The 24,823-nt window shown below is 42.4% G+C and overlaps 2 protein-coding genes across 4 annotated transcripts in view; both read left to right on the forward strand.

Moving 5' to 3' along the window:
* Positions 1-14,279, forward strand: part of PSMD14 (proteasome 26S subunit, non-ATPase 14) — a 46,351-nt gene extending 32,072 nt beyond the window's left edge. For all 3 annotated transcript variants that reach the window (XM_050976985.1, XM_050976986.1, XM_050976984.1), the window contains 5 exons: positions 4,886-4,993; positions 7,943-8,017; positions 10,335-10,460; positions 11,594-11,656; positions 13,852-14,279. In XM_050976985.1, coding sequence (XP_050832942.1) covers positions 4,886-4,993; positions 7,943-8,017; positions 10,335-10,460; positions 11,594-11,656; positions 13,852-13,950 — 471 coding nt within the window. In that variant the 3' untranslated portion in view covers positions 13,951-14,279. The remainder of the gene's footprint in view (positions 1-4,885; positions 4,994-7,942; positions 8,018-10,334; positions 10,461-11,593; positions 11,657-13,851) is intronic.
* Positions 14,280-18,411: 4,132 nt separating this feature from the next.
* On the forward strand, positions 18,412-24,515 carry TBR1 (T-box brain transcription factor 1). The gene is made up of 6 exons (XM_050976983.1): positions 18,412-19,103; positions 19,546-19,700; positions 20,038-20,159; positions 20,498-20,656; positions 21,512-21,573; positions 23,672-24,515. Exons 1-6 carry the CDS (start codon positions 18,412-18,414, stop codon positions 24,513-24,515), a joined length of 2,034 nt encoding a protein of 677 aa, XP_050832940.1.
* Positions 24,516-24,823: the final 308 nt, after the last annotated feature.

Consider the following 24,823-nt stretch of genomic DNA (forward strand, 5'->3'; position numbering starts at 1 on the left):
TTTTTGCACTGGTATGTTTGTTCATAAACATATGGCATAAACAATACATCACGATTTGAATTCCAAGGATACAATGCATTTTTAAAGATAGTCACCATATGCCATAGATTCTTCACTGGAAAAATATTGATGTTAAGTTTTTTTTTTTAATTTAAACAGTAGAGACTGACTTACACCTATCTAAAGTTTACCACTAAAATATAGTGGGACTTGAAAAACAAAGCTATTTCATTCAGCACTGTTGGGATATTTAATGTTGGAGGGATTTAAGAATCAAGTGTGTAAAATACTCTTGAATTAATCTTTTTTTTTTAAATACCCCACAAAGTTATGACGACTGTTTTAGAGTAACTGATAATGTTCAAGTATTATCAGTATCTGGTAGTAAGAAACTAAAGAGTGATAGCATTCACACTTTCAGGAGAAGCAAAAAAAGTCTGACTACTAAATACCCTAAATTTTCATCAAGCCATTACTTTTAATAATTGCGTGGAGACTATAAGAGGCCAGATTTTTGTCTAGCTAGCAGTTGAGGTGTCCAGTGCTCATCTTAGATTGTGAGTAAATTTTAATCATATTAATTATAGCTGTCCTGAAATTTACACAGGACATAACTGTAAATTTTCATCCTAAAAATACTTTCTATGGACTCTAGTGTGGGCTTTTGACCCAAGGCAAATGCTAAAAAAATGCTGCATAGTTATTGTTTTTTAGATTATTATGCATTTTGAAGCTAAGACAGATGTACAAAAAGATGCAGTTTTTATTTTGTATTGGCAGCTTCCAAATATTTAGTATCTATTTCCAAGAACTGCAATTAGTAAAGCATCCATGGTACTGAAATCCACACATCCCACAAGCTAATTATATTTGCAAGGTCAGATTGAATACATATTTTCAGAAAAATAAAGGGTTATATAAATGTGTCTTCTACTTGGCTGTTATATCACAGTTTGTTGATCTGGAGTATAATGTGTACAATTCACAAATTTGTCTGATAACAGAAAGTGGTGTGTGATTGTGTTTATTTTACTAACCAGTATATTCACAGCAATCACTTCCAAATATCTCTCCAGTAAAGATGTGTTAATTACAAAACAGACAAGGTCTTCTATTATATTAAAGCTACTAACAAGAAGACAGCAGGAATCACACATGTAAATAGCATCATCAACCCCTATTTTAGTCCTCTGTTTTGATCTGTGAGTTGCGCATAGACCAAAGGTGCTATTAAAGACTCAGTATATGAAATAGGCAGCATTATATGAACAAAATTTATTCAACAAGAAAACAGACCTTTAACATGAATTTAACAAGCCTGAGAAATTATAAACTCTCATATGCTGCAGATTCATGCAGTGATAATAAACAAAAAAGGAAAGTAAGAGGTTTCCTTAAGCTAGCCAAACTGCTAATGGTTTTGTTATAAGCTGTCTGCTGTTGAAATGACCTCTGAAAAGTCTGGAGACACTTACACAAGGAAAAATTAAATGGTCAGAGTGGTGAAAGAGTTGCACTATGGAAGTGCATTTAAAAAAAATTACCTTCAAATTTCTGGAAAACATCCCAATAACATAGACTTCTGGTTAACTTTTTAATGTCTTTTTAGAAAAGGAATTTAGCATGAAGCTTGGAAACAAATTTTTACTAGAAGAGTACATGCTGTATTATATTATGTAGGTAATTTAAGTACAATGAAAGTTTAAAATTTTTGGTTGGGAAAGACTGACTTTTTACCACAAAAATCTAAGCAACGGCATGGTGGTTTGTGCTGGGTTTAATTAATCCTTAGAAGTTCTTTGTTCAAAATACTGTGTCTAAAGTTTCCATCGTAGAATAGGGGGTGACCATGTTTCTGTCATCAGTCTGCATCATTCTGTGCTTCGAAATACACAAATATAGAGAGGAGACTTCAACTTGTACACACCTCCAAGTACTCACTGGGGCTTTTTCCTTGGATCTTACTGTGGCATAATTAACACTTCACCCATTGCTCATTAGTACACTGGACATTAATGAATCTATTTATTTTTATGTAATCCTCTAAAGGCAGGACTGATTTATGCTCACTATGAAAAAAAGCAGCTACAGTTCATAGAAATGAATATGTGAATTTATTGTTATATTTATGTTTTTATTGTGTATTAGGTCTAAATTTAGCCTCCAGGTTGCTGAGCATGTTAGTTTCTTTAAGATGGTTGCTATAGTGATAGCAGCAAATTCCTTTAATCTTAGTGTAGTTAAAGTATTTAGTTGCCATTGGTCATCAGAGTGCAACTAAGATGAAAAATAGCATTTGCACATCTACTTTTTGTACCCCTCTGAGGTTGTAGGAATTGTAATTTTATCCTTTTTAAAAGCATAATATTTGGTATTTGTGATTTCAGTTTTTCATACTGCTTTCTGTTAGATTTATATATCTTCTATTTAGGAAATACCTGAAATCTCTTCAGGAGGAGAGATAGAGAGTGCAGTGTATTCCCATGCTGCTTGTACCCAAAACATAATGAAAGTTACTTCTGGTCAGAATTAAGATGTTTGAGCAATATTCAGTATCACTCATAAATAATTCAGGAACTTATTCTCATATTTTAATGTGAAATTTAACTAATCTGAGAACTCTAACCAAAATGTTGAATTTTCTTTAAAAAAAAAAAGTTTAATAATTTTTTTTTTATTTTACATGGCTCAAGCCTCAAATCTATGCAGGACAATGTCATTCTTTCTGGATAAGCTCAACGTTGTCTAGTGAAGTTCTCAGTTAAATTCGGGCCTAGAAGCGAGGCTGTTATTAAGCTACAAAGCAACCCCTTGTCATTCTAGTATACTACCAAGTTCCTGTTTCTTGCTCCTCAGGGTAAATTCTTGCTTGCTTAGGTTTTTTTCCATTATCTAGCTAGTCTCTGGAGAGCTGCTGGTGTGCTTTTTTTGGTTTTTTTTTTTTTTTTCTTTTTTGCCTTGCTTTTCTTGACTTTTTAATTTATACTGCCTGTTTGTTATGGTTGGGCATTTCCAGATGTTGATAAATTAGAGCATCTATGTATCTTTGTATTCCATTTTATTCATTAAAATGGAATACAAAGATACGTAGAAAAGCTTGTCACAAGTGTTCGAAGATAGAGAAAAACTGTAAAAAATTTGAAAAAAAACCAATTACTTCTTATGTTATGAGAAGGAATGTATAGATACATAGTAACTGTTTTAGATATTTTTGAAAATTATTCTAAATGTAATTCCTTTCTTTGTAGCATTGGTATCAGATAGCATTCTTCTGCTGCATTCTAAATCTGAATTGTGGTTTTTTTTTGTTGTCAAGAAGAAAAATCACTGGTAACTCACTTTAATTGGGTCACAACTGAACTTTGTTAATAAAGAAGATCTTTTTTGGAAGGATTTCTGCAAGCAATTTGAAAACATGGCATATGCAGGTGGATCTGGCCAGCAGCTGAGAGACCAAGCAATAGCCCTGAGTGGCACTCAGTCAACACCACTGTCTCACTTGGGTCTCAAAAGTAAATCACAACTGGCGATAAGTTTGTGGGTTTTTTCTGTTTACACATGATGATTTTTTTTTTTTGCTATAAATACTTGCCAAATAATTTCATTTCCCCATGAAGGACCTCAATGTTTTTTTCTTCTAATCCTAAAAACTACACATTATTTAGTTATTAATATTTGTGTAAATGGAGAGGAAAATGCTGGAACAAGGTGGGAGACTGTCACTTTCTCTGCAGACTTTCAGTGACAGTGGTTCATTTCTGGTTTGTTCAGTGTAAACAAGGTTCAAGTCTAATTCCTCAAAATATCAAACCAGCCATGTAAATGCATCTGTTGTCCAACTCATAGTACAGAGAAGAAAAGAATAAAAATTATTATAGAAAAGCTGTTAAAAGGAGACTTAAGTTAATAACTCTCCAAACATGCAGACAAGATGCCTGCAAAGTCTGCCTGGTACTGTTTTAGTGCATGTGCAAGGCTGTACCTGCTCAGGTCCAGTTAAAAGACTTGAACCTAAACAAGAATTATTCTTGCAGTTACAAACCTGTGCTGGTCAGCTCACAGTAAGAGTGGGTTTGAGTGTATTGTTGGTAGGTTCTTAGGTCTGTCTCAGCTCCTATAGGGTTTGGACAGTTTTTTGCATGGGACCATGAATTTCTCTTTGCAGAAATTTTCATAGACAAATTTAGCACAAGACAGAGTAAGAATCAGTGATGGGTTTACATTATTTGCAATAAAATAGCACTGAATACTGCCTACCATGTACCTTTAAATCATAAATGACCTTGGTTTTCTTTTACTCTATTTTTTACTCCTGAGCATGACACTGACAAGGACTTTTTAATCCATCAGACAGTTTATAGACCCTTTCGTAGTCACAAGAAGCAAAAAGCATCTGACTAGAAGGGAATACATGGGGCAAGTTCCTTGCTGGCTATAATTTTGTTGTCATTTCAAGTATTGTGGTAGTATAATTGATGTGACAGGACTGGGCTTTAGACTTGGTCCCTTAGCTTGTGCTCACTTTCAGTTTTAGTCTCTCTCTGTCATTCATTTTGATTGGATAAGATCTAGGTGACAAACATATGCATAGTTTTGAGGCTTAGAGTAAGTGTACATAAAATTCAATATTATATGGTGATATAATGTATATAAAACTTAGAGTTCCATGGAAAAGGTAATAATTGGTGTCACCTTACAATACAAGGCAGTGTAGTGTGCTGATCACATAGCCAGCAGGAGGTTCTTTTTTATTAATATTATAATTAAATGATTTTCTGGATAAAGGCCAAAAACAGATGAGAGTTGATTGTGCCTTGTCCACTGTTGCTTGGCTCTATTAGTTGCATTTTCTAAAAAGAATTGACTTGACATCTTGTTTTTACAGGTTGTTATTGATGCCTTCAGATTGATCAATGCTAATATGATGGTCTTAGGACATGAACCACGACAAACAACTTCAAATCTGGGTCACCTAAACAAGCCATCTATCCAGGTAAACCTAGTGCTGCTAGTCCAGTAAATTGTAAGGTCTGTTTACCAATTTTTGGGAAAGGCATTTAAAACAGTAGGTTACAAATTTTTTATTGTTCTCTCTGTTGCATTTTTCCACATGCAATTATAATTGATGTGATTCATCAATGGACATGTGTATGTGAGGGGTTTAAAATGGAGCCCTAAATTAGCTAAGTGTGAATGCATGTATTTAATGTGTACAGCAAAGATTGAAGTATAAATTTATGGAAATGCAAACGTTTTAAAGTGACAATAGATGACATAACGTGATTCAAGACAAGTGCTGTTTTCAGTCCTGCTGAAAAACTGCTGCTTATCAACATCTCATCGTTCTTCAAGATAAGTTACTCACAAATAAATTATGGAAAAAGTTCTCTCTTTTCTTTTTACTGTAAGTTTATAGAGGTTCTTGCTTATTATGTAATCTAGATTAAACCTTGTGTCTTAAATAATTAATCCCCGATTTTTATGTAATGCAGTAATGTGCTGAAAAAATGGTGGAGGAGGATATTCAATGGATAAAATGGTTGCTTGATTGGCTTCTACTGTAATGTTGCTTTTGAATACACATTTGTGAAACTTACATATTCAAAGTTTGATTTCTGAAGTTGACTTTCACTAAAAGTCAACTTTCACTGCTGGTTTCACTGAAGCAAGCCTTTATTTTGAGAAATAGCTTCTATCCTGAAACAAGTATCCTCTGGAGTGATTAAAGCTTTTATCCCTGTCATTCTTCTGCCTCACTGTTTTTTCCTTTAAAAAACTTTTCCCCCTTACTATGTATTCTAAAGGCATGTGTCCTTGAAACCATGAAGCCCTGCTTTTGTTTCCATTACTTGAACAATAGAAGTAATATTTTGCTAGGTAAACATCCAAGAAAAAAAAAGACCATCCACTAGTCAGAGCAGAACTGAAATAATGGCTGAATTTGTGCTCTGAGAGAGCCATCCTTTGAGAGGTCCTAGACCATCACACCCTTATCTGGTGAGAGATAAGTTGATTTTTTTGTTACTACTACATTGAAACTCTAAAAATGCTAGCAAAAAGGCATCTTAAAATTAAAGAGTGTCTGCTTCAGGAGGCTGTGTTTTACTTTTGAGTTTTGAATTGGTCAAAATTGTGAACAATAATGAGCATGAAATAAGCAGCTAGTACTCTTGATTGGATGTAAGCAAGCCCATGCTTCCATGTTTCAGGGCTTTTCTAACTGAGCTTTCCTAGACCATGTGTAATGCTTTCCCTTGGAAACCCCTGCAGTATTATTCAGCTTCATTATTTTAAGATCACTGTCACTACAGCGTGGCATATTTTGGCCATGGGATTTTGGGTTTCTGTTATTGAAATGGATAGTTTTTGTTTGCGTTGATTTTTTGCAAGCTGGCAATGAGCTGTTGCAAATGTCACTGTTATGATAAAAATCATAATTTTAAATGGTACTCTGTTCCTAAAAGCTGAAAGAGCTCTTGCAGTGTTATAGTACTTTTATTTTAAGCCTTAAATAAAATTCAGTTGAGGACAGAAGCAAACTAAATACTGATTTCAGCTGGACTAGAAGCAGGAATTTCTAGACATTACTTAAAATTTCAGGAAGAAGAATATTAGAGTAGTACATGCCTTGGCTTTGCTCCCTTTTTGTGTGTGTGTTTTTTCCTTGAGTTCCCTTATCAACAGCCTTTTTACCAGTTGTTTACCTTTTACATTTGCTCACACTTTTAAAGGGTAGTTTCTGGAAGGGGAGAGGAAAGGGAGAGGATAGTGGGAGAAGGCAAACCTGTTTGTCAAACTTTAAGAACTTAAGAAAACTTCCTAAATATCAACACATGAGTTTATACACAAACACCAAAAATGGCAGTGGAAATTACTTATTGTTAATAGTTTAAACTATAAATTCTGTTATTGATAATAAAACCTGTATTTTACAAGCTTAATTAAAATACATTGCACAAGTAATGGTTTTATGTAATAAATAATAGATAATTTTGTAATGCTGAAATATTAAGTTGCATAGGATGCAAATACACATTCATTTTGTATAGCTCTAAATATATATTTAAGCTTAAATAGTTGGAATGCTTCAAGATTTATCACTAATTCAGCATACTTTATGTATGATTTATTCTATCTTGTTTATAAATGTAAACTTCATATGTGAATTTGTATTTGAAAATAGACTCTATTCAGTGTGATGAGGATTGATCATAGAATTTTACCTCCCCAAATAATACAATTCACCCTTAAGTCGTAAATGTAAAAGGAAATATCTAATGCAAGTGAGCAAAACAGAAAATATATGCATACAGCTATCACTAAAACTAATCTCAGTTATCAGATTGTATTTGCAGAGGGCATACTTGTAGTGAAAAAGGTGGGGGTTTTTTTCTTCATTTACAGTTAAAAAATAAAATTAGTTTCAATATCCAAGGTTAATTTGATACACATTGTCTAAGTGAGGTTTTTGCTTGCTTCTTCATGTTGTACCCTGGAGAATGAACTTGGGAATGTTGACAGTGGTTATAAATAAATAGATAGCAAATAGTCTTTTGTTTGTAACAGAATATTTTAACAGGAGTGATAACCAAATTTATTGAGAAAGGAAGGATTTGAGAGAAATATGTTTGTGCATATGTATCGGTCAAATGTTTGAAGGCAGTTACCATTTTTTCTTATTATAGTTGCTACTGTGTGAAAAAAAACCTGTGGTTTAGAAATAGAAAACATAACTGTCAGTTAATGAACACAAAAAGAGAAGTAGAACCAGGTATATTTACTTCATATCTCCTTGTAATCTCTGCATTTTTTCCTTGGTGTTTCTTCCCTTTATTTGAGTGGTGTGTAAAGATGTTTATATTGAGATGAGCTTTCTCCTTCTGATATCCGTTCTTTTCAGCAATGGGTGATTTTAATTCAGTTTCTCCCTTAAATTTTGCAGGCACTAATCCATGGACTAAACAGACATTACTATTCCATCACCATCAACTACAGGAAGAATGAACTAGAGCAGAAGGTAATTGTTTCAGCTTTAATTCATAGTACTACAAGCATTAAACAAAATTTTGTGGCAATGTTCTGATTTCAGTGGCCGTTACTAAATTGTTTTAACTCTCCTGGAATAGGTGGCTTCTCTTCCAGAAAGCACTTGAATGATCAGTCATTGTTATAAAACCTTCCAAAACCACATTCCAATGACCATATCAATAGCTCGACATGGAAAGTTTCCATGCTGTTCTCTGTAGCTAAGTTTGTAAAAGTTTCAAGTTTTCAGTGATGTAGCTGAAAGACATACTAGCTGCCTTCAGTTTTCACAGGCTGGAATTCCTGAAGCTAGGAGAGTTTTAAACTGTGCTTTCTAAAATGGAATGTATAACCAAGGGATGTTGGGTTTTTATTTGCTGTAATCACTTTGACACAAGGTACTTTCAGTTGGTATGATTGCAACTCCCCAAGACGTCACTGAATATCAGGAAGTAGTGATGTCCTGCATTTACAGAAGATACATTATGGAGTTACTGACAACAAATGTTTTTTGCTATTTTTGCATCAAACTTCTTCAGGTTTCATGCAAAATCTAGCTTGAGTCTCAACCAGGAAAACAAAAAGGAAGAAAAAAAGGCTTATGCATCATCTACAGAAGTTAATTCTTGAAAAGCCAGATTCTATCCTGTATGTATGTTCCCTGATAAGTCTGTGCATTTTCATGGCCTTGTTAGGGTTATAAATTAATCTCAAAGCTTATGATGAAATGGTCAGAACAGTTTTTTCACAGAATTCAGACTTTCTGTGTTGCAAGTAATAACAAAAAGACCCAGTTTCAAATAGCGGAGGAATATGTGTGGAAATTAAGGAGTTGGAAAGAGTTGGAAGGAATGTGTGAAATGCATGACCATTTTTAGTGCAGTATCAGACTTCCAAGACCTCACTGCTACTGAAAAGACTAACTGATTTAACAAAGCCAGCTCTCTCAGGAAATGTCCATGAGGCTTCCAGGGGGTTATTGTTTCCAGTCAAATGCAACAATTAGCCAAATCCAGTCTTGTCTGAAGTTCCAAGCGTGTATTTTTGTCTATGGCTTTATATAAGTGAGTTATTACCTTTGCAAGTAGGAGAATAATCTTGACCAAGTTAGGAAGACTTTGATCTGTGAGGTAACAACTCTCTCTCACATCTTCCATGAGGCAGCTTCATACATATCTCAAACCCCCCTCATGATGGTGGTGATCTGTTATCTCCATCTGTAGTAAGAAGAGTACATGCTTCATGTATTAGATTAGGAGCTCATCACACCAAATCTTAATTTTAAAATCAAGATAGCCTAGCTAAACTGTCCATATGCAGTTTGCCTACGACTCCTTCTGTCAACAGCTAAGATCTTGCTAACACAAATTATGACACAAACTTTCTACTCAGTTCACATGTTCCAAAGCCAGGTTGCTTTGGAAGCTCTACATAGGATGAAACAGGTACTCTACAGGATGAATTCAGGTGATTGCAATTACAGGGATTACCAGTTCTCAGAAATGTCTAGTAAATGTTCACAAATTGAAGGCAAGCTGAAACTGTTTGCTGAAAGCGTCCTCCCTATAGTCATCAAGTGTGCAGGAGATCCACAAAATACACTTCCTTTATTCATGAAAATAAAGGAATTGCTATTGTAGCTGTTCCTTTGCTCTTTCAAGATGTCAAGTAAAACCTTTCAAATATATGTAATAGTGCCTGCATTTAGCACCATCAAATCTCTTCACATCTTATCCTATGTTTTTATGCTCACTTATTCTGTATGAGGCAAAGACACACAAGTCATGCTTTGGTCACTTTCAGAGTATCATAACTGTCAGTTGCTTGCAAACAGATCAGATAATCATTGAAGCCTGTGTAACTACTTCATTAATTTAATCCAAGCATTAAAATATTTTTCAACTTCGTCAGAGGCCAAAAGCTTCAACGATTCAACTATATGGCAGCTAAAGTATTCCATTTTCTCTTAGTCCTGCTGCAAGGCAACTGTGCATTTTTAACCTGCAGCAAAAGTAAGAAATGACAGAAAACAAATCTATGTGTTCCTGTCAAAGTAAATGTGACCCATGTTTTCATGCCTCATTTTCATATTTAGGATTCAAGAAGTTCAATCTTTAAAAAGTATGCAAATCTATCTTCTACTCTAGTAGAGTAGTTTATTATTCTATTTCCTCTATTTAAACGCTGACATTGTAAGATCTATTTTTTTAATATTCTTCTTACTATAAATCGGTTGCCAGTCAAAGAAATCTTCATAGTATTCTGAAAGTATTTTGTGGTGAATGCTCTAAAGAGGTTTTATCTTGCAGATGCTGCTGAATTTGCATAAGAAGAGTTGGATGGAAGGTTTGACACTTCAGGACTACAGTGAACATTGCAAACTCAATGAAACAGTAGTGAAGGAGATGTTAGAATTAGCTAAGAATTATAACAAGGTATTAATATCCCATAATGATAGTAGAAGTGTAGCTGTGTTTATAAAGTGAAGAAATTAGTTGCCTAATTTCCAAAGGAATTGATTATCACGAGCTCTGTTCAGAATGACTGTATTTTGTACTAATCAGCTGTGTATGGTTTCTGTGGGAAGTTGCCAGATTAGCTCCTCAGGCACTGCCACCAGACTTTTGCCCTAAACTTTTGTCCAAGTCTTTAGTTACATGCTTTGCTTTGAAATGTGAGTAATCATAGTGATTTTGTGGTTTTACTTAGTCCCAAGAATATAAGATTTCTGTAGATCAAAATGAGCAGTGAGTCAAATTTTTCAATCCTTCAGTCAAGGTCTGTTTGATCACTGTGGCAGAGTAAAGATTATTAATCTGTATCAGTCTAGTAGATAGGCTATAAGTATTTAGAATTAATTCCAGAGCCCAATTCAATGTTCTGTTTATATAAGAAATTTGTTTTTGGTGTTGTAAGTAAGAGGAATCACAGCTGCTTGTACTGTTTTAATACTGACACACTTAGAAATATTTCTTACAAATACTAGATCTTAACAAGCATTCTATGAGTAGTAATTAAGTGGTTTTTTTTTTAACTCCTTACAAGTCATTACAACCAAAATTCAGTATTACATTAACTAGTTAAGTTAGTGGATGAACTTTATGAAGACACTGTATTTGAAGGCAACATAACAGTATCAAAATATATTAAAATAAATGCCTTTAAACAGTACAAAAATTGAGATCAAATCTCCAGTTGTTGAAACTGTATGAAAATGCTTGGTTTGTTCTGGTTTATTATTTTTAACTGTTTTCAACTATCCTTAACTCTTGATACTGCTCATTTAAGATTTTTGCTTTCTAACGTTTTGGTAAATATGTGACAATAAAACCATTCATAAGTATTTGCCTTGATCTTTTGCACTAACACTCAGTAATTAAAACCACGTCTGCTGAAAATCTGAAGTACCTTTCCTTTTGACTTTCTGAAATGTGTTGCTGTTTGATTTTTTTTTTTCCTTTTTTTTTTTTTTTTTTTTAAGGAACAGAATTGTATTTTGAGAATCTGTGGCTTGGGGGAAAAGTAAATGAAATCTGAAACACTGACCTTTTCTGTGTTTTTTTCACAGGCTGTTGAAGAAGAAGATAAGATGACACCTGAACAGCTGGCAATAAAAAATGTTGGCAAGCAGGTGAGGTGTGATGAATTAGAGTGAGGTGGAATGATATGCTTCGTTCATTCTAAATACTAATTCTTTACATGTGTGGAGGTGATTTTAGTTCTACATGCACGATATTCTCAATGCTTCAAATAATACATTTTTTTTGTTGGAGGTCATGCAAAGAATAGGGCCTTTGACTGTAGGTAATTGGCAGAATATCTGCAAGCCGTGTTCTATCAGTTTTTATTATATGCTGAGGAACAGTGTCCAAATTTAGTAGTTTTCCCTTTTTTGTCTTCATTTGCTTTAACTTCTTGTAAGAGACATAAAGATATCCAAGTCTGTGTCAGGGAGACCCAAACTGTGGAGACACTTAAAAAATGGTGATCATAGAAACAGAGGTGAGGGCAGTGTATTGTACATTATCATGTACATTATCATGTAAAGAGCCAGCTCACCCCTGTCTTCAGTTCATGAACACACTGTCAGTGCTTAGCTCTCAGACACACTTGGCAGGTAGGCTGAGTTCCTTTGTATTGGTGTTTGAGGAAAACTGTTTAGTACCACAGCTGAAACCAAAAACACCCACTCAATTCGTTCCATCCTTTTGCGATGTTGGGATATAATGTCTTTTTAAAAACTCAACAAAAAATTATTCCTACATTTGATTTCAATATAAAGGTTGAGGAGTTGTGCTCTTGTGAGCAAGAGGAGAGCAAAGGAAATTTGTAAGAGCTTGTGTTCAAGAAGGGCAATGAGAACAAGAAATAGCTTTTAAAATATCTAGTGTGTCCTTAAAGAACCAGTACTTACTGTATTGCTAGTAGCAGTAGAAGAATTTAAAAGATTCTGGATTGCTCTTATGTGTCAGCTTCTAGCAGCAATGTCATAACACATCTGCACTATTGTTCAGTCACTCATGTATTTCTGTAGCATTCAGAACAATGGAGTTTATGCACACCTACACATACATAAATATATACATATAAAATATGTAAGAAGGTTGTATTTTAAGGGTTATGATGTCATCTCAAACAGAACTTGAGCTTCACTAGTTGTTACGCATACGTGAAAAAAACTCAATTTTGATACGGTTCTTCAAAAAGAAAATAATTCTTTTCCTGATAAAATGTTCAAGTTTCCTTTAAATTAAAAGAGTGGTTCAGTGAAGTAATTTTCAAGTGGGGTTTTTTTACACAACTTAGATAAAAAGCTTTGTAAACAAGCAGCCACTCGCAGTATAGGGATATTATGTTATTAGGTGTATAATTTGTTAGGAACCAAAAGAATATTGGAGAACTGTCTGATCTTTGAAAAGGAGTTATTTTAGAAGGGCAGCATACACAGGTTCAGTAGCACTCTTCTATATAAATTTAGATGGGTTCATTACATTTTGACATAATTCCGTCTTTGAAGAAGTTACAATTCCCATGCATGATTGTCTTCCATATTTTAATTTCTTTACACACAAGAATTACTACAATAGCACTAAAATAAAGCTTAGACATCTTTTTGAGGTATGCCTCATATTGTTGCAGTATTTGGAGATTAATTATTTCAAATCAGTGGTGAAACTGAAGAAGTGCATGGGTATGATTTTCAACAAGAAATAATCTTATTGTTGCATGCAGATGCCCACAAATGCCTACATCAGTTGAGTAATAGTGTGTAAAAATATGTATTTTCAGAAAACTGCTCAGGCTTAGCATTCAATTCCTAAGAGCATTTGACAGGGCATTGTTCATGTTTCATGTTTCTGTGGGTATAGATACATTACTTTTCTTACAGTCAACATAACTATTCAGAGACTGTGTTAGATGATGCCTGAATCTTCGCAGGATTAGAACACACATTTGCAAAGATCTGAAAACAAATTGCAATGTACCAGAACTAAGATTAAAATATTGGCCTTAGTGAGATGTATAGTAAAATTCACATATTGTGTGTTGTCCTTAAAACTAACTCACAGCTGCCACGGTTACTCTTGTTATGCTGGATAGAAATTTGCTTCCTAAGCCTATCCTCAACTTAACTGTTAGTATGGATTAATAAAATTTTGTTCATGGAAATTGAGTCATTTGCTAGGTCTTCCTAGAATGGAAAATTTAGGAGCATTACTGGCCTGTGTTCATTAACTCACAGACACCTTAAATAGACTTGAAGTAAATGAAATCTTTCAGAGACGTGTTTCAATCATTTCTCTCATGGCATCCTTTGTGTTTCAGGACCCTAAACGTCATTTAGAAGAGCATGTGGATGTGCTGATGACCTCAAACATTGTCCAGTGTTTAGCTGCTATGTTGGACACAGTTGTATTTAAATAACTGATTTACTGTTGGTGATACTTTCTGTGTATATTTGTTTATTGTTTCTAATACAAAACAGAGACTGTTGAGGCTCTATTTGATTAAACGGAGACATCTGACTTCATTTGCAATGTAAGTGCAGCACTATAACACCTCTCAGTCTCTAATTGTGCATTTGCTTCAGTTTCTTTATGTCAAGGTCCTCACAGATTCCAAAGCATTCAAGAACACGAGGTGGGGAAAAAATTGAGTACGTTTTCATTTAATATTTGGGGGGGAAAATCAGTAGTACATATATATGTTGATTGTTGCAACATAATAAAAATACATTTACAAATTTGTCTTAAGTTCTGGACAGTGTTTTTTGAGAAAGGACAGCAGGAATTAACAAACTAGAAAAACTGTTAGTAAACATTTGTTTCCCTCCACTGTAAAACTACTGAGATACTAATTGCTAGGAAAGCAAAAATTCTCTACTGGAATTTGGCTGCCATTGATTACCAGTTACTCTCATGGAGATTAAAACAAAACAAAAAAAAAAATCATAGTGCTGAATTCTGAGGATGTACAAAACGAAAAATGCTGAAATTCCTCTGTCACTTCCCTTTGAATATTATTCAAACCCTAATATCTACACAAGACAACTGACCTTAAGGAAATTAATTCAGTTGCTGATAACTGAATCACAAAACTCTAACAAGCGGTGTCATAAATAGCAGTATTCTGAGAATAAACATGAAAGTGACAGAGGCTGTTCTAGGTTGCATGAACCCACCCTCTTGTGAGAGAACATACATGAGATGTCCATATATATAAACATGTGGAAAGAGTCCCAACTAGAATATGACATTTAAAACCATTTCTACTGACTGGAGGGGGAAACAGTTGCAGGGAGGGCAGGTGGTTTGCTTGGTTTGAAGCAGGTAAAGCCAAATATCTGGGTTTGGGGAGTGACTCTGAGTTTTGGGCAGGGACTGGTTGGAATTTTTCATTAGGGTTCTTTTTTTCAAGTGTTGGATGTTGCTTAGGCTGATTTGATTCTTTTGTCTGGGCAGAAGTTTTCTTTTTCTCTTTACTGTTGGTTTGGGGTTTTTTTTAATAAAGAGCAACAGTAGTGGCAGGCAAATATTTCAAAACTTATCTGCATCTCTCGTTGAAGATAATTTTTTTAAAATTGACTTCTTATTTGCATACTAAGGAAATAACCCTTAAATTGTCTTTTTTTCTGGCTTATGCCCATATTTACTTACACCTTACCATTCAAAAATTTTTCTTTTGTTTGAAATTTCTTATTGAAGCCTTTTAATTTACTATTTTAGACTAACTCTCTCTCAAAGTATATTTAGCGTGCACTTACTTCAGAGGGAAACATGCAGATTTTTGCAGCTGCCCTCCTTATGGCCTTCCCTCTGCCCCCACAGTAGGCAGTGGAATATCAGACTGGGAAAATGGAGACATACCAAACCACATTTGCCTGCGTGTAGTTAAATGGAAGTTCTTTCTGGAGATTCCCACTGCAAACCTGCGGGTGGTTGAGCAGGGCTGCATTCAGGCCTCGCGTTGCCGGCTGCGTGTGCCCGGGGTGAGATGGGGCAGGAGCTGATCGAGGAACCTGCCCTGGGGCTCGTCTGCCAGGGGGGCTCTGCATCCCTGCCGCTCTCTACTCCCACACACACGTGTAACACCACGAGGGAAGGGAGACAGAGTTTGGCAGGTCGTGGGTAACATGGCACTGCAGAACAGGAGAGGAGCTAGCGCAGTGCTGCAGTGTATACATGCGTGAGAGGCTGGTGTAAGCAGGGAGATAAACCAGTGAGTCTTACATATTCTAAATTAATTTTGACAAATGTACATCTTGCAGAGGGTAGCTAAAGGGAGTCTGTTGGAGACGCAGATCTCCTGTAGTATAAGCTTGTGCTGTGGTACCCTGCTTTCTATTCACTCCTCAGTTTAACTTGGAGACACAATTTTCCCTTTACCAAGATGTTACATGAATAATAAAAAGGCAGGTTTTTGGGACATCCTTCCTTACTTTTGTCCAGTGCTTTAGGAGCTACACAGAGGATTTGGAAGAATTGTGTGTACGCCGTAACCTGAAAAGCAGCAGCCCATATATGATGTTGGAGGAAGAAAGAGATTTTCAAGCAGCCACCTTCTGAGCCTCCAGCCGCAATGGAGCAGACCTTCATTAGCAGCATGACCCCTTGTCACCTGTCAGCGTGAAGGACGGGCATATTGTATTAGCAAACCTCACTCCATTCTATGACGATTCTGTAACACCACCTGCCATTGCATATCCCCCCTATTATACCAGTTTAGGAGTTGTGCACTGAAGATTTTTGGCATATATTAGCACTTCCATGTGATTGGCAGTATACCACTGAATTCATTGCAGCTCTGCATCTATATGGCTGTAGCTCTGTAATTCAGGGCAGCGTTTCCGAGGGTTTATCTGCATTTTGGTCCATCTCCTGCCTGTATAAGTCCATTACTGTTCTGTTGTTGCAAACAGGGAAAGGGAAGGGTGAGCACTGGTGAATCAAGTGTTGGAAACATTAGTTAGAACTGATAATAATGAAACCGTTTTCTTAACACTGAAAGAAGGTGTGTATGGAAAGTTGCATGTGCTGAACCGCTCGAGTAGAACAGTGAACTGCTTGCTTTTTGCTTCATAAATTGTCTTATTAGAATAATTTCCTTGCAGAGAGTGTGTGTATGTCGGCATCTATGAAACACCAAATAACCAAAGTAGCTCACGGTTAAGAAACAGAAAAATAAATGGCCACGGGATTTGAAAGCATTGAAATACACATTTTGTCAAGTCATCCCGGTTCTAGTCTTCTCTGGATTTGAGTTTGCAAAGTTTCAGTCTGGCTTCAGGCAGTTATGCCGTGGTTCGGTTTATTATGAGGTGGTTCAGGCTGCATTATCTGGCAGTGAAATTTGAAGCCGGCTGCTGATGTCACCTGGGAAGAGATGTGGTGTCTAAAACACCTGAAGTCCAAACCACTAAGGGGACAACACTAAGAGTAATGGAACAGGAGATCTGCCCAGTCAAAAAAACCCAAACCCACAGAAAAACCGAAAAACAAACCCCATGCTTTTAAACTCTCGGGCAGGCTTCTCTAGGAAGAGAAATTGAGACCGGTGCTTGGCAAAGGCGGGGTGGCGAGCGGGTCCCCTGAACTCTTCAGGCGCATCTTTGCGCCTTTGAGGGTCCCGCTCTCTATAGCCAGGGGCTCGGCCGCGCACAGCGCGGTTCCCGCGGCCGGTCCCTCCGGTCACTGGGAGTGCCCGCGGCCCCCGCCCGCCTGGCAGCGCAACCCGGGCCCCCCGCGGCTGCCGCGGAGACCCCTCTGGGCAGGGGGTGCCGGCGGCTCCTGCCGCAGCACCATCAAGGTTTGGGCTTCTCAGCTCCGATCGAACCCGCGGCCGGGGCGCTACCAGAAATCTGCCTCTCCCGAGAGCTGCCCCCGGGACTGAGTCACTGAGGGAAAGCAGGCACCGAGAGGAAAGAAATCCGGAGACGGATGGGGAGGTGGACGCCTTCCACGCTGTTTTGCTGATAATCTCGGGCATTACGGCTTCTAGATAAAATATTTATTTACTAAAGAACCCGTAAACATCGCTGCAAATACATTAGGGCACTTCGGCTGCGGGCTTATGATTATTTCAGAAGTTAAACGAGATGATACGCGGCCACTGTCAGCGGGGACAGAGGGTGTATTTTCCCCCGCGAAACAGGCACGGGTGGGAAGGGTGGGGGCGATGCGCCGGGGATCGCTCAGAAGAGCTGGGGGAGAGGGACTGCGCCCCGCTGGGGACAGACCGCGGGGGTGAGCTGAGGGCAGCGGCCGCCGAGCCCGGCGCTCCCTCGCCATCGCTCCCCAAAGCGCCCAGAACCCGCTCTTCTCCCTGACGCACAAAGGTGGGGTACACGCGCGCAATATTTGGGGAATCGCAGGGCTCGGATTTATTTTCCAGCCGTAGTCAGAAAGAAAAAAAAAAAAACCTAGAAAGGTCACATAATAATGAGCTCTCACAGCAAACACACTATTCCCTTCCCCCTTTTCCTTCCTTCTATCTCACAATAAAATCATCTCCTTCAATTTGCCATGATCATCGCGACCAGGAGCCAGGTGATTATCCTAATTAATGTCTATCTAATTAAATTACTGTCAGCGGTTAACCAATGGCAGAAGCCGTTTCATCCTCTCCACAAGCAGCAAGATCAAAAGTGAGTCTTTCCTGATTGCTGCATAGTGTCAATTGGCCAATCTCTTCTCCCTGGGAAGGAAGGAAAAAAAAAAAAAAAAAAAAAAAAAAAAAAAAAAAAAAAAAAGTAAATCAAACGTTTGGGAAGCATTTGGTAGATGAAGTGCTTTCTGCCTAGTGTGGGTCCCAGGATGTCTAGCTTCTGATACTAGGAAGCCCTTTCAGATCCAGGGACTGAAGGGTTATTACTGTGGTGCTAGAGCTATGCAGCTGGAGCATTGTCTTTCTCCCTCTATCATGCTCTCCAAGAAATTTCTCAATGTGAGCAGCAGTTACCCACATGCAGGCGGATCTGAGCTTGCCTTGCATGATCATCCCATTATCTCGACCACTGACAACCTGGAGAGAAGTTCACCTTTGAAAAAAATTACCAGGGGGATGACGAATCAGTCAGATACAGACAATTTTCCTGACTCCAAGGACACACCAGGGGACGTCCAGAGAAATAAACTCTCTCCCGTCTTGGACGGGGTCTCTGAGCTTCGTCACAGTTTCGATGGATCTGCTGCAGATCGCTATCTGCTCTCTCAGTCCAGCCAGCCCCAGTCTGCTGCCTCTGCTCCTAGTACCATGTTCCCTTATCCCAGCCAGCATGGACCTGCTCACCCAGCCTTCTCCATCGCCAGCCCCAGCCGCTACATGGCTCATCATCCTGTGATCACCAACGGAGCTTATAACAGCCTCCTGTCCAACTCTTCTCCGCAAGGCTACCCCACGGCGGGCTACCCGTACCCCCAGCAGTATGGTCATTCCTACCAAGGGGCACCTTTCTACCAGTTCTCCTCCACCCAGCCGGGGCTGGTTCCCGGCAAGGCTCAGGTCTACCTGTGCAACAGGCCACTCTGGCTGAAATTTCACCGGCACCAGACGGAGATGATCATCACGAAGCAGGGAAGGTAAGCCTTCGCGAGGACCTTTCTGGGGGTCGGGACTGAGCCGCGGACTTCGCCGGGGGAGCCGCCCGGAGCATCCGCCGCCCCGGCGGAGCCGTCCCCCATCACCGGGGCCCCTGCCCTGGTCGCCGGGAGGTCCGGTGCGGGTTCCCGCCGGAGCCGGTTCCCGCCGGAGCCGGTCCCCGCCGGGGCAGCCCTCTCTGCCTCCCCGCAAGTTCCCGCGCCCGCTGCACTCAGCCCTTCCCCGCGGAAAGCTCGGCACTCCGGGGAGAGGGCTTCTTTTGATTTTTATTTCCCAGTCGCTATCGGGATTCGTGAGGATAAAGCACAACGGCTGGGTGCTCCGCGTGTGCCTGTCGCTGCCGATGGCTTGCTTTCCTTCTTCCCTTTCTTTTTCTTTTTTTTCCCCTTTTCCTTTTTTTCCTTTTTTTTTTTTTTTTTATAGGCGCATGTTCCCTTTCCTAAGCTTTAATATTTCTGGTCTCGACCCTACGGCTCACTACAATATTTTTGTGGATGTAATTTTGGCGGACCCCAATCACTGGAGATTTCAGGGAGGCAAATGGGTTCCTTGCGGCAAGGCGGACACCAATGTACAAGGCAAGTTCCTCCAATTAACACTTTTCCCGACACATATGTAGGTGAGAATGATTAATTAATGCCTTTGCGGACTGGCTCTGGCGACTTCTTAAACGTAAATGGGCCAACGATGCTTTTTTTTTTTTTTTTTAATAGAAAAAAAAAGGAGGGTGGAGGAGAAAGTAAAAGGTGTTCGGAAAAAACTGTTTTAATCCTTTTCGTTTAAAATTAGGGGAGTTTTGGCAGTAAAATATTGTCCACTTAACGGGGTTCTTCACCCTCGTGTGCGGTTGTAGCAGCAGAACCGGGGTACAGGCGAGAACTGTGATGTGGTTGTGTTTTTTGTTGTTTTGCTTAGGAAACCGGGTGTATATGCATCCCGACTCTCCCAACACGGGAGCCCACTGGATGCGTCAGGAAATCTCCTTTGGGAAACTAAAACTTACAAACAATAAAGGAGCATCAAACAACAACGGGCAGGTCAGTGGGGGAACGCAGAAGCTGCCAGAATTATTTTATTTCTTCAGTTAAAATCCTATCGTTTCCGAAAGGACGCGTTTGTTTTTTTTTTTTTTTTTTTTTTTTTAGATTGTATCGTTAGGTGAAAATAAAAGGGGGGTGGTGGTGAGAAAGTACTCCCATTTCGTTTTGCCACGGGCCTCGTCGCCCAAGCCGACCCCGCTGTCCGGTGCGGCCGGGGAAGTCCGCAACCGTCCCGGGGAGGCGGCGGCCAGCGGGCATCGCTCTCCTCGTCCTTCTCGCTCTAATTTCTTCTTTTCTCCCCGCGTCCCCCTCCCTCCTTTTGCCATGCCTGACAGATGGTGGTTTTGCAGTCCCTTCACAAGTACCAACCTCGCTTGCATGTGGTGGAGGTGAACGAAGACGGGACGGAGGATACCAACCAGCCGGGCAGAGTGCAGACATTCACGTTCCCCGAGACGCAGTTCATTGCCGTCACCGCCTACCAAAACACCGATGTAAAGAGCTCCCTGGTCTATTCCCCTCGCGGTCCCCCCGCTCCCCGCAAAGCAGCCCACCCGGGATGGCCCTGCTGCTGCCCACCCTACCAGGGTCTCCGGCGCCGGGAGATGGGGCTCCCCGTTCCCCACTTTGTGCCAGCCCTCTCTGGCCATCCCGAGGGCGGCCGTAGCTGCTCGGGCCGCCTTCGCCTCAGGAGCCCCCTTCGGGTGCCCGCGGCGGCATCGCCCTCCCCTCCAGGATGGGCGCGATCCTGCCCCTCCGCCCGGGGCTGGGCGCTGGCCCGCAGCGTTTATCTCCCAGTCGGAAACAGCTTAGTTAGCAGTTAAGCTGTTAGCTTAAGCTTTAAGTCTGCAAAGATCAATTAACATCCTCATTGATTGCGCCGGGGGTGACGGAGCAACTTCCTCAAATTAAAAGCTCGTTAATGCCTGGATGCGTTTCGGAGTGGTCTGGCTTTGCTACAGACTGGTGCCCCCTTTTCAAATGACATATGTTCAGTCCGCATTCTCGCTTTAATTATTTTGCTCGATGCAAATGCAAACTACTAGTTACCGTTCTGCGGTACGTTTTGCCTAATTTCTGGATTTCAGTATATTCATACCCATGCACTAGGATGCTGAACACGTCTCAAAATATGGGGTTAAATATTGATTTTTTTTCGTGCTTTTTACAACATCCTAAATCTTAAAATTAGACTGTGATGTCTATAATCATGCCAGAGCTGATTTTTCAAGTTTTAAAGGCAGTATGTTTGACTAGAGTAAAGCTCGGTCCTTTAAAAACATGTTGGCTGCAGTAGGGTATATTTTTCAGGGTTTCACAACGTGTGCTCTGCTTCTCTCTTTCCCTAGATCACACAGCTGAAAATAGACCACAACCCTTTCGCAAAAGGATTCCGAGACAATTATGACACGTAAGTAAACCGGATTTTTACTACCCTTCTGCCGGCTGCACACACATGTCAAAGGGGGGAGATTTAGGATGAGGGCTGGCTCATTTCACACCGAGATGTGTAATGTCAGGCTTTTCTAGGGCCCTCCGGGAGGGAAGCACACGCCAGCTCCCTCACGGGGGCTGTCCCTGCGGCGAGGCCCTGCGCAGCCCTGAGGCCGCTTCCGCGCCTGGGGCCGCGCTGCCCGCACCCGAGTCCGCATCTCGCTTTGGCACTTGAGGCGGTTTTGTTGTTGGTTTTTCCTGGCACGTATCTTGGCGCCTCTTTGCAAGCTTCCGTTTCACTTGCGCGTCAGGGCTCCGAAAGAAGCACCGGAGCAGCAGGGGCTCGGTCCCCGGCAACCCGCCGGGTCTGCATCATTCCGAGGTCCGCAGAGCCGGGGTCCGAAGGGAAATGTCTTCGTCTCGTTTTATTCTTCGCCGGGGTTAAATTTTTTTTTACCCTTCTCCCTTCTGGGTGGAGCTAAAGCCTCGGAAGTTTTAATCGCGGTTCTGCCTCTGCCCGTCCGCCTCCGAGGCGTCCCCACGGGTCTGACCCCCGGCCTTGACGCCCTCGCCGAGGGCGGCTGGTGCCCCTCCGACTGCGTCTCCGGGGCGGCATCAACACTCGGCCACCGCTTTTCGCGGGCCTCGGGACAAAAATGGGGCTACCTCGGCCTGCAGGCCCTGCAGGCAGGCTTCCCCTGGCCCGGGATACGACCCGCCCGGCATCCCCCTGCACAGCTTGGGGCAGCGGGAGGTGGCGGCCTCAGGGCTGCCCATACACCCGGAGGAGCAGACGACAGGGATTTCGCCTGTCCCGCTGCAAGCTCTGGTCTGTGGGACGGGCCCCCGGCTTTGAGGAGGAAAACCATTTTCCTCTCTAAACTGTGGCGGGGAGCGGCCTCACTTGGCCTCGAGCGCCTCACCCGGGCATATCTTAAGCGCCTACTTCAGCCTCTGTGCTGGACCGCGGTCCGGCAACCACCAGCAGCAGGATTGAAGGGCAAGGGTGGAAACGGCGCCCAGAGTTGAACTGGGGTGAGAGGGGCCCTGGGCCGAGCTCCAGCTCTCCCCAGGGAGCAGCTTGTGGTGCGGTCACTTTCCCCAAGGGGCGGGGGTCGCCGAGGCTGTGACGGGGAGCAGGTCCGCCACCGGGAGGGCAGCGGCGGTCCCTGGTGCCACAGAGGGCGGCAGCCGAGCCTGCCTGCTCTCCGGGAGCTCTGCGAGAGTATGCGCGGCCTTGGGAAAGGCCTTCGGCCCCTGCCAAAAGTGCTTTTCCCTTTTCGATAGGAAAAAAACTTTATAGGGCGTCACTTGAAAGGAGACGGGGGGGAGGGGGAAGCTTCAATGTTGTCTAGCACGTTGAATTTGTTTAAGGGCCAAGTTTATTTTGGATAAGAAATTCCAGGAGGCGTGGAGGGTTAATTAAAGCACAGTTTTAGCCTGAATTAAATACAGATAGTAGTTATTCATCCATTAAAGTTTTTATAATCGCAAATTGCAGCCCAGCATGGGAGAATTATATATAGGCCAAGCAGGGAACACTGGAAGTGTCTGGCTTTACATTTCCTACAGTAGGTGTTTAAAGATTAGCTTAATTTAAACTCAGTAAAATGTTGATGGTTCGTCTGTGACTCCCAATAATAAGTGTTAAACAGCCGATAGAATTCCGTAGTCTGCCACTCATGCTGCTCGCGGCAAATGACCGGGCTGGATGCCTGTTGCACGTGTGGTGGGACAGGTCATCGTGTCACCGCGCGAGATTCCACGCTTTTGGGTTGTGGGTTAGGACCGGAGAGAGGGGTCTCAGCCCCGTCAAGGAATGGCCGACCGGTTCCGAAAGATTTGTTCTCCATGCTTGCCCCCGTCTTTCCTCTTCCCCGTTAAAGGCCCTCGGCGCTGCTGATGCCAGAGGCCAAGCCCGGAGAGGAGCTCAGGCTCCCGGGCAGGGCCGGAGCGCGCTGGGACGGCGCCCCGTCCCCCGTTCGTCCCCCGAGGGCCGCGTTCGGCCGGGTGCCGCGCCGAGGAGGGCGCCGGGCTGCGGCGGACACCCAGCTCTCTCCCCTTCTCTTGGGCAGGATCTACACGGGCTGCGACATGGACCGGCTGACGCCTTCCCCCAACGACTCGCCCCGCTCGCAGATCGTGCCCGGGGCCCGCTACGCCATGGCCGGCTCCTTCCTCCAGGACCAGTTCGTGAGTAACTACGCCAAGTCCCGCTTCCATCCCGGGGCAGGAGCCGGCCCGGGGCCCGGCGCCGACCGCAGCGTGCCCCACACCAACGGGCTGCTCTCCCCACAGCAAGCCGAGGACCCGGGGGCCCCCTCGCCGCAGCGCTGGTTCGTCGCCCCCGCCAACAACCGCCTCGACTTCGCCGCCTCCGCCTACGACACGGCCACCGACTTCGCCGGCAACGCGGCCACGCTGCTCTCCTACGCGGCCGCGGGCGTCAAGGCGCTGCCGCTGCAGGCGGCCGGCTGCGCCGGGCGGCCGCTGGGCTACTACGCCGACCCCTCGGGCTGGGGGGCCCGCAGCCCCCCGCAGTACTGCAGCAAGTCGGGCTCCGTGCTCTCCTGCTGGCCCAACAGCGCGGCGGCGGCGCGCATGGCCGCCGGCAACCCCTACCTGGGGGAGGAGGCGGAGAGCCTGGCCCCCGAGCGGTCCCCCTTGCCGGGCGCCGAGGACTCCAAGCCCAAAGATTTGTCCGACTCCAGCTGGATCGAGACGCCGTCGTCCATTAAGTCCATCGACTCCTCCGATTCTGGGATTTACGAGCAGGCCAAAAGGAGGCGGATCTCCCCCTCGGACACCCCAGTGTCCGAGAGCTCCTCGCCCCTCAAGAGCGAGGTGCTTACCCAGCGGGACTGCGAAAAGACCTGCGCCAAGGACATCGGCTATTACGGCTTCTACTCGCACAGCTAGGCGCGGCCGCCGGCCCGCCGTCCTTTTGCACAATAACTCCTCCGCGTTAGCGCACTGACCCCCGCCCCTAGCTGCCCCATCCGTGCCCCGGCCCGGCAGGGAGGCAGGCAGGCAGGCTGAGCCGCGGCCGCCGCCGCCGCCTCCCCGCCCCGCTCCCCGCCCGGCCCGGTCCGGCGGCGCCCCGGGGGCGCGAGGGGCACTGCCGCACCGAAACCCACTGATCAGTAGGATGCTTAGACTCTCAAACCGTACAGCGCTTCCTTCCTTTTACCACGGATGGATTCTAGGGGAAACAGTAATAGTGGGGA

The sequence above is a fragment of the Serinus canaria genome, chromosome 7 (assembly GCF_022539315.1).
Source record: "Serinus canaria isolate serCan28SL12 chromosome 7, serCan2020, whole genome shotgun sequence".
Taxonomy (NCBI): domain Eukaryota; kingdom Metazoa; phylum Chordata; class Aves; order Passeriformes; family Fringillidae; genus Serinus; species Serinus canaria.

Coding starts and splice junctions, on each gene's coding strand:
- TBR1 (XM_050976983.1), top strand. CDS start 18,412: ATGCAGCTGGAGCATTGTCTTTCTCCCTCTATCATGCTCTCCAAGAAA. Junction 20,657..21,511: donor CCGCCTACCAAAACACCGAT/GTAAAGAGCTCC, acceptor CTCTTTCCCTAG/ATCACACAGCTGAAAATAGA. Junction 21,574..23,671: donor TTCCGAGACAATTATGACAC/GTAAGTAAACCG, acceptor TCTCTTGGGCAG/GATCTACACGGGCTGCGACA.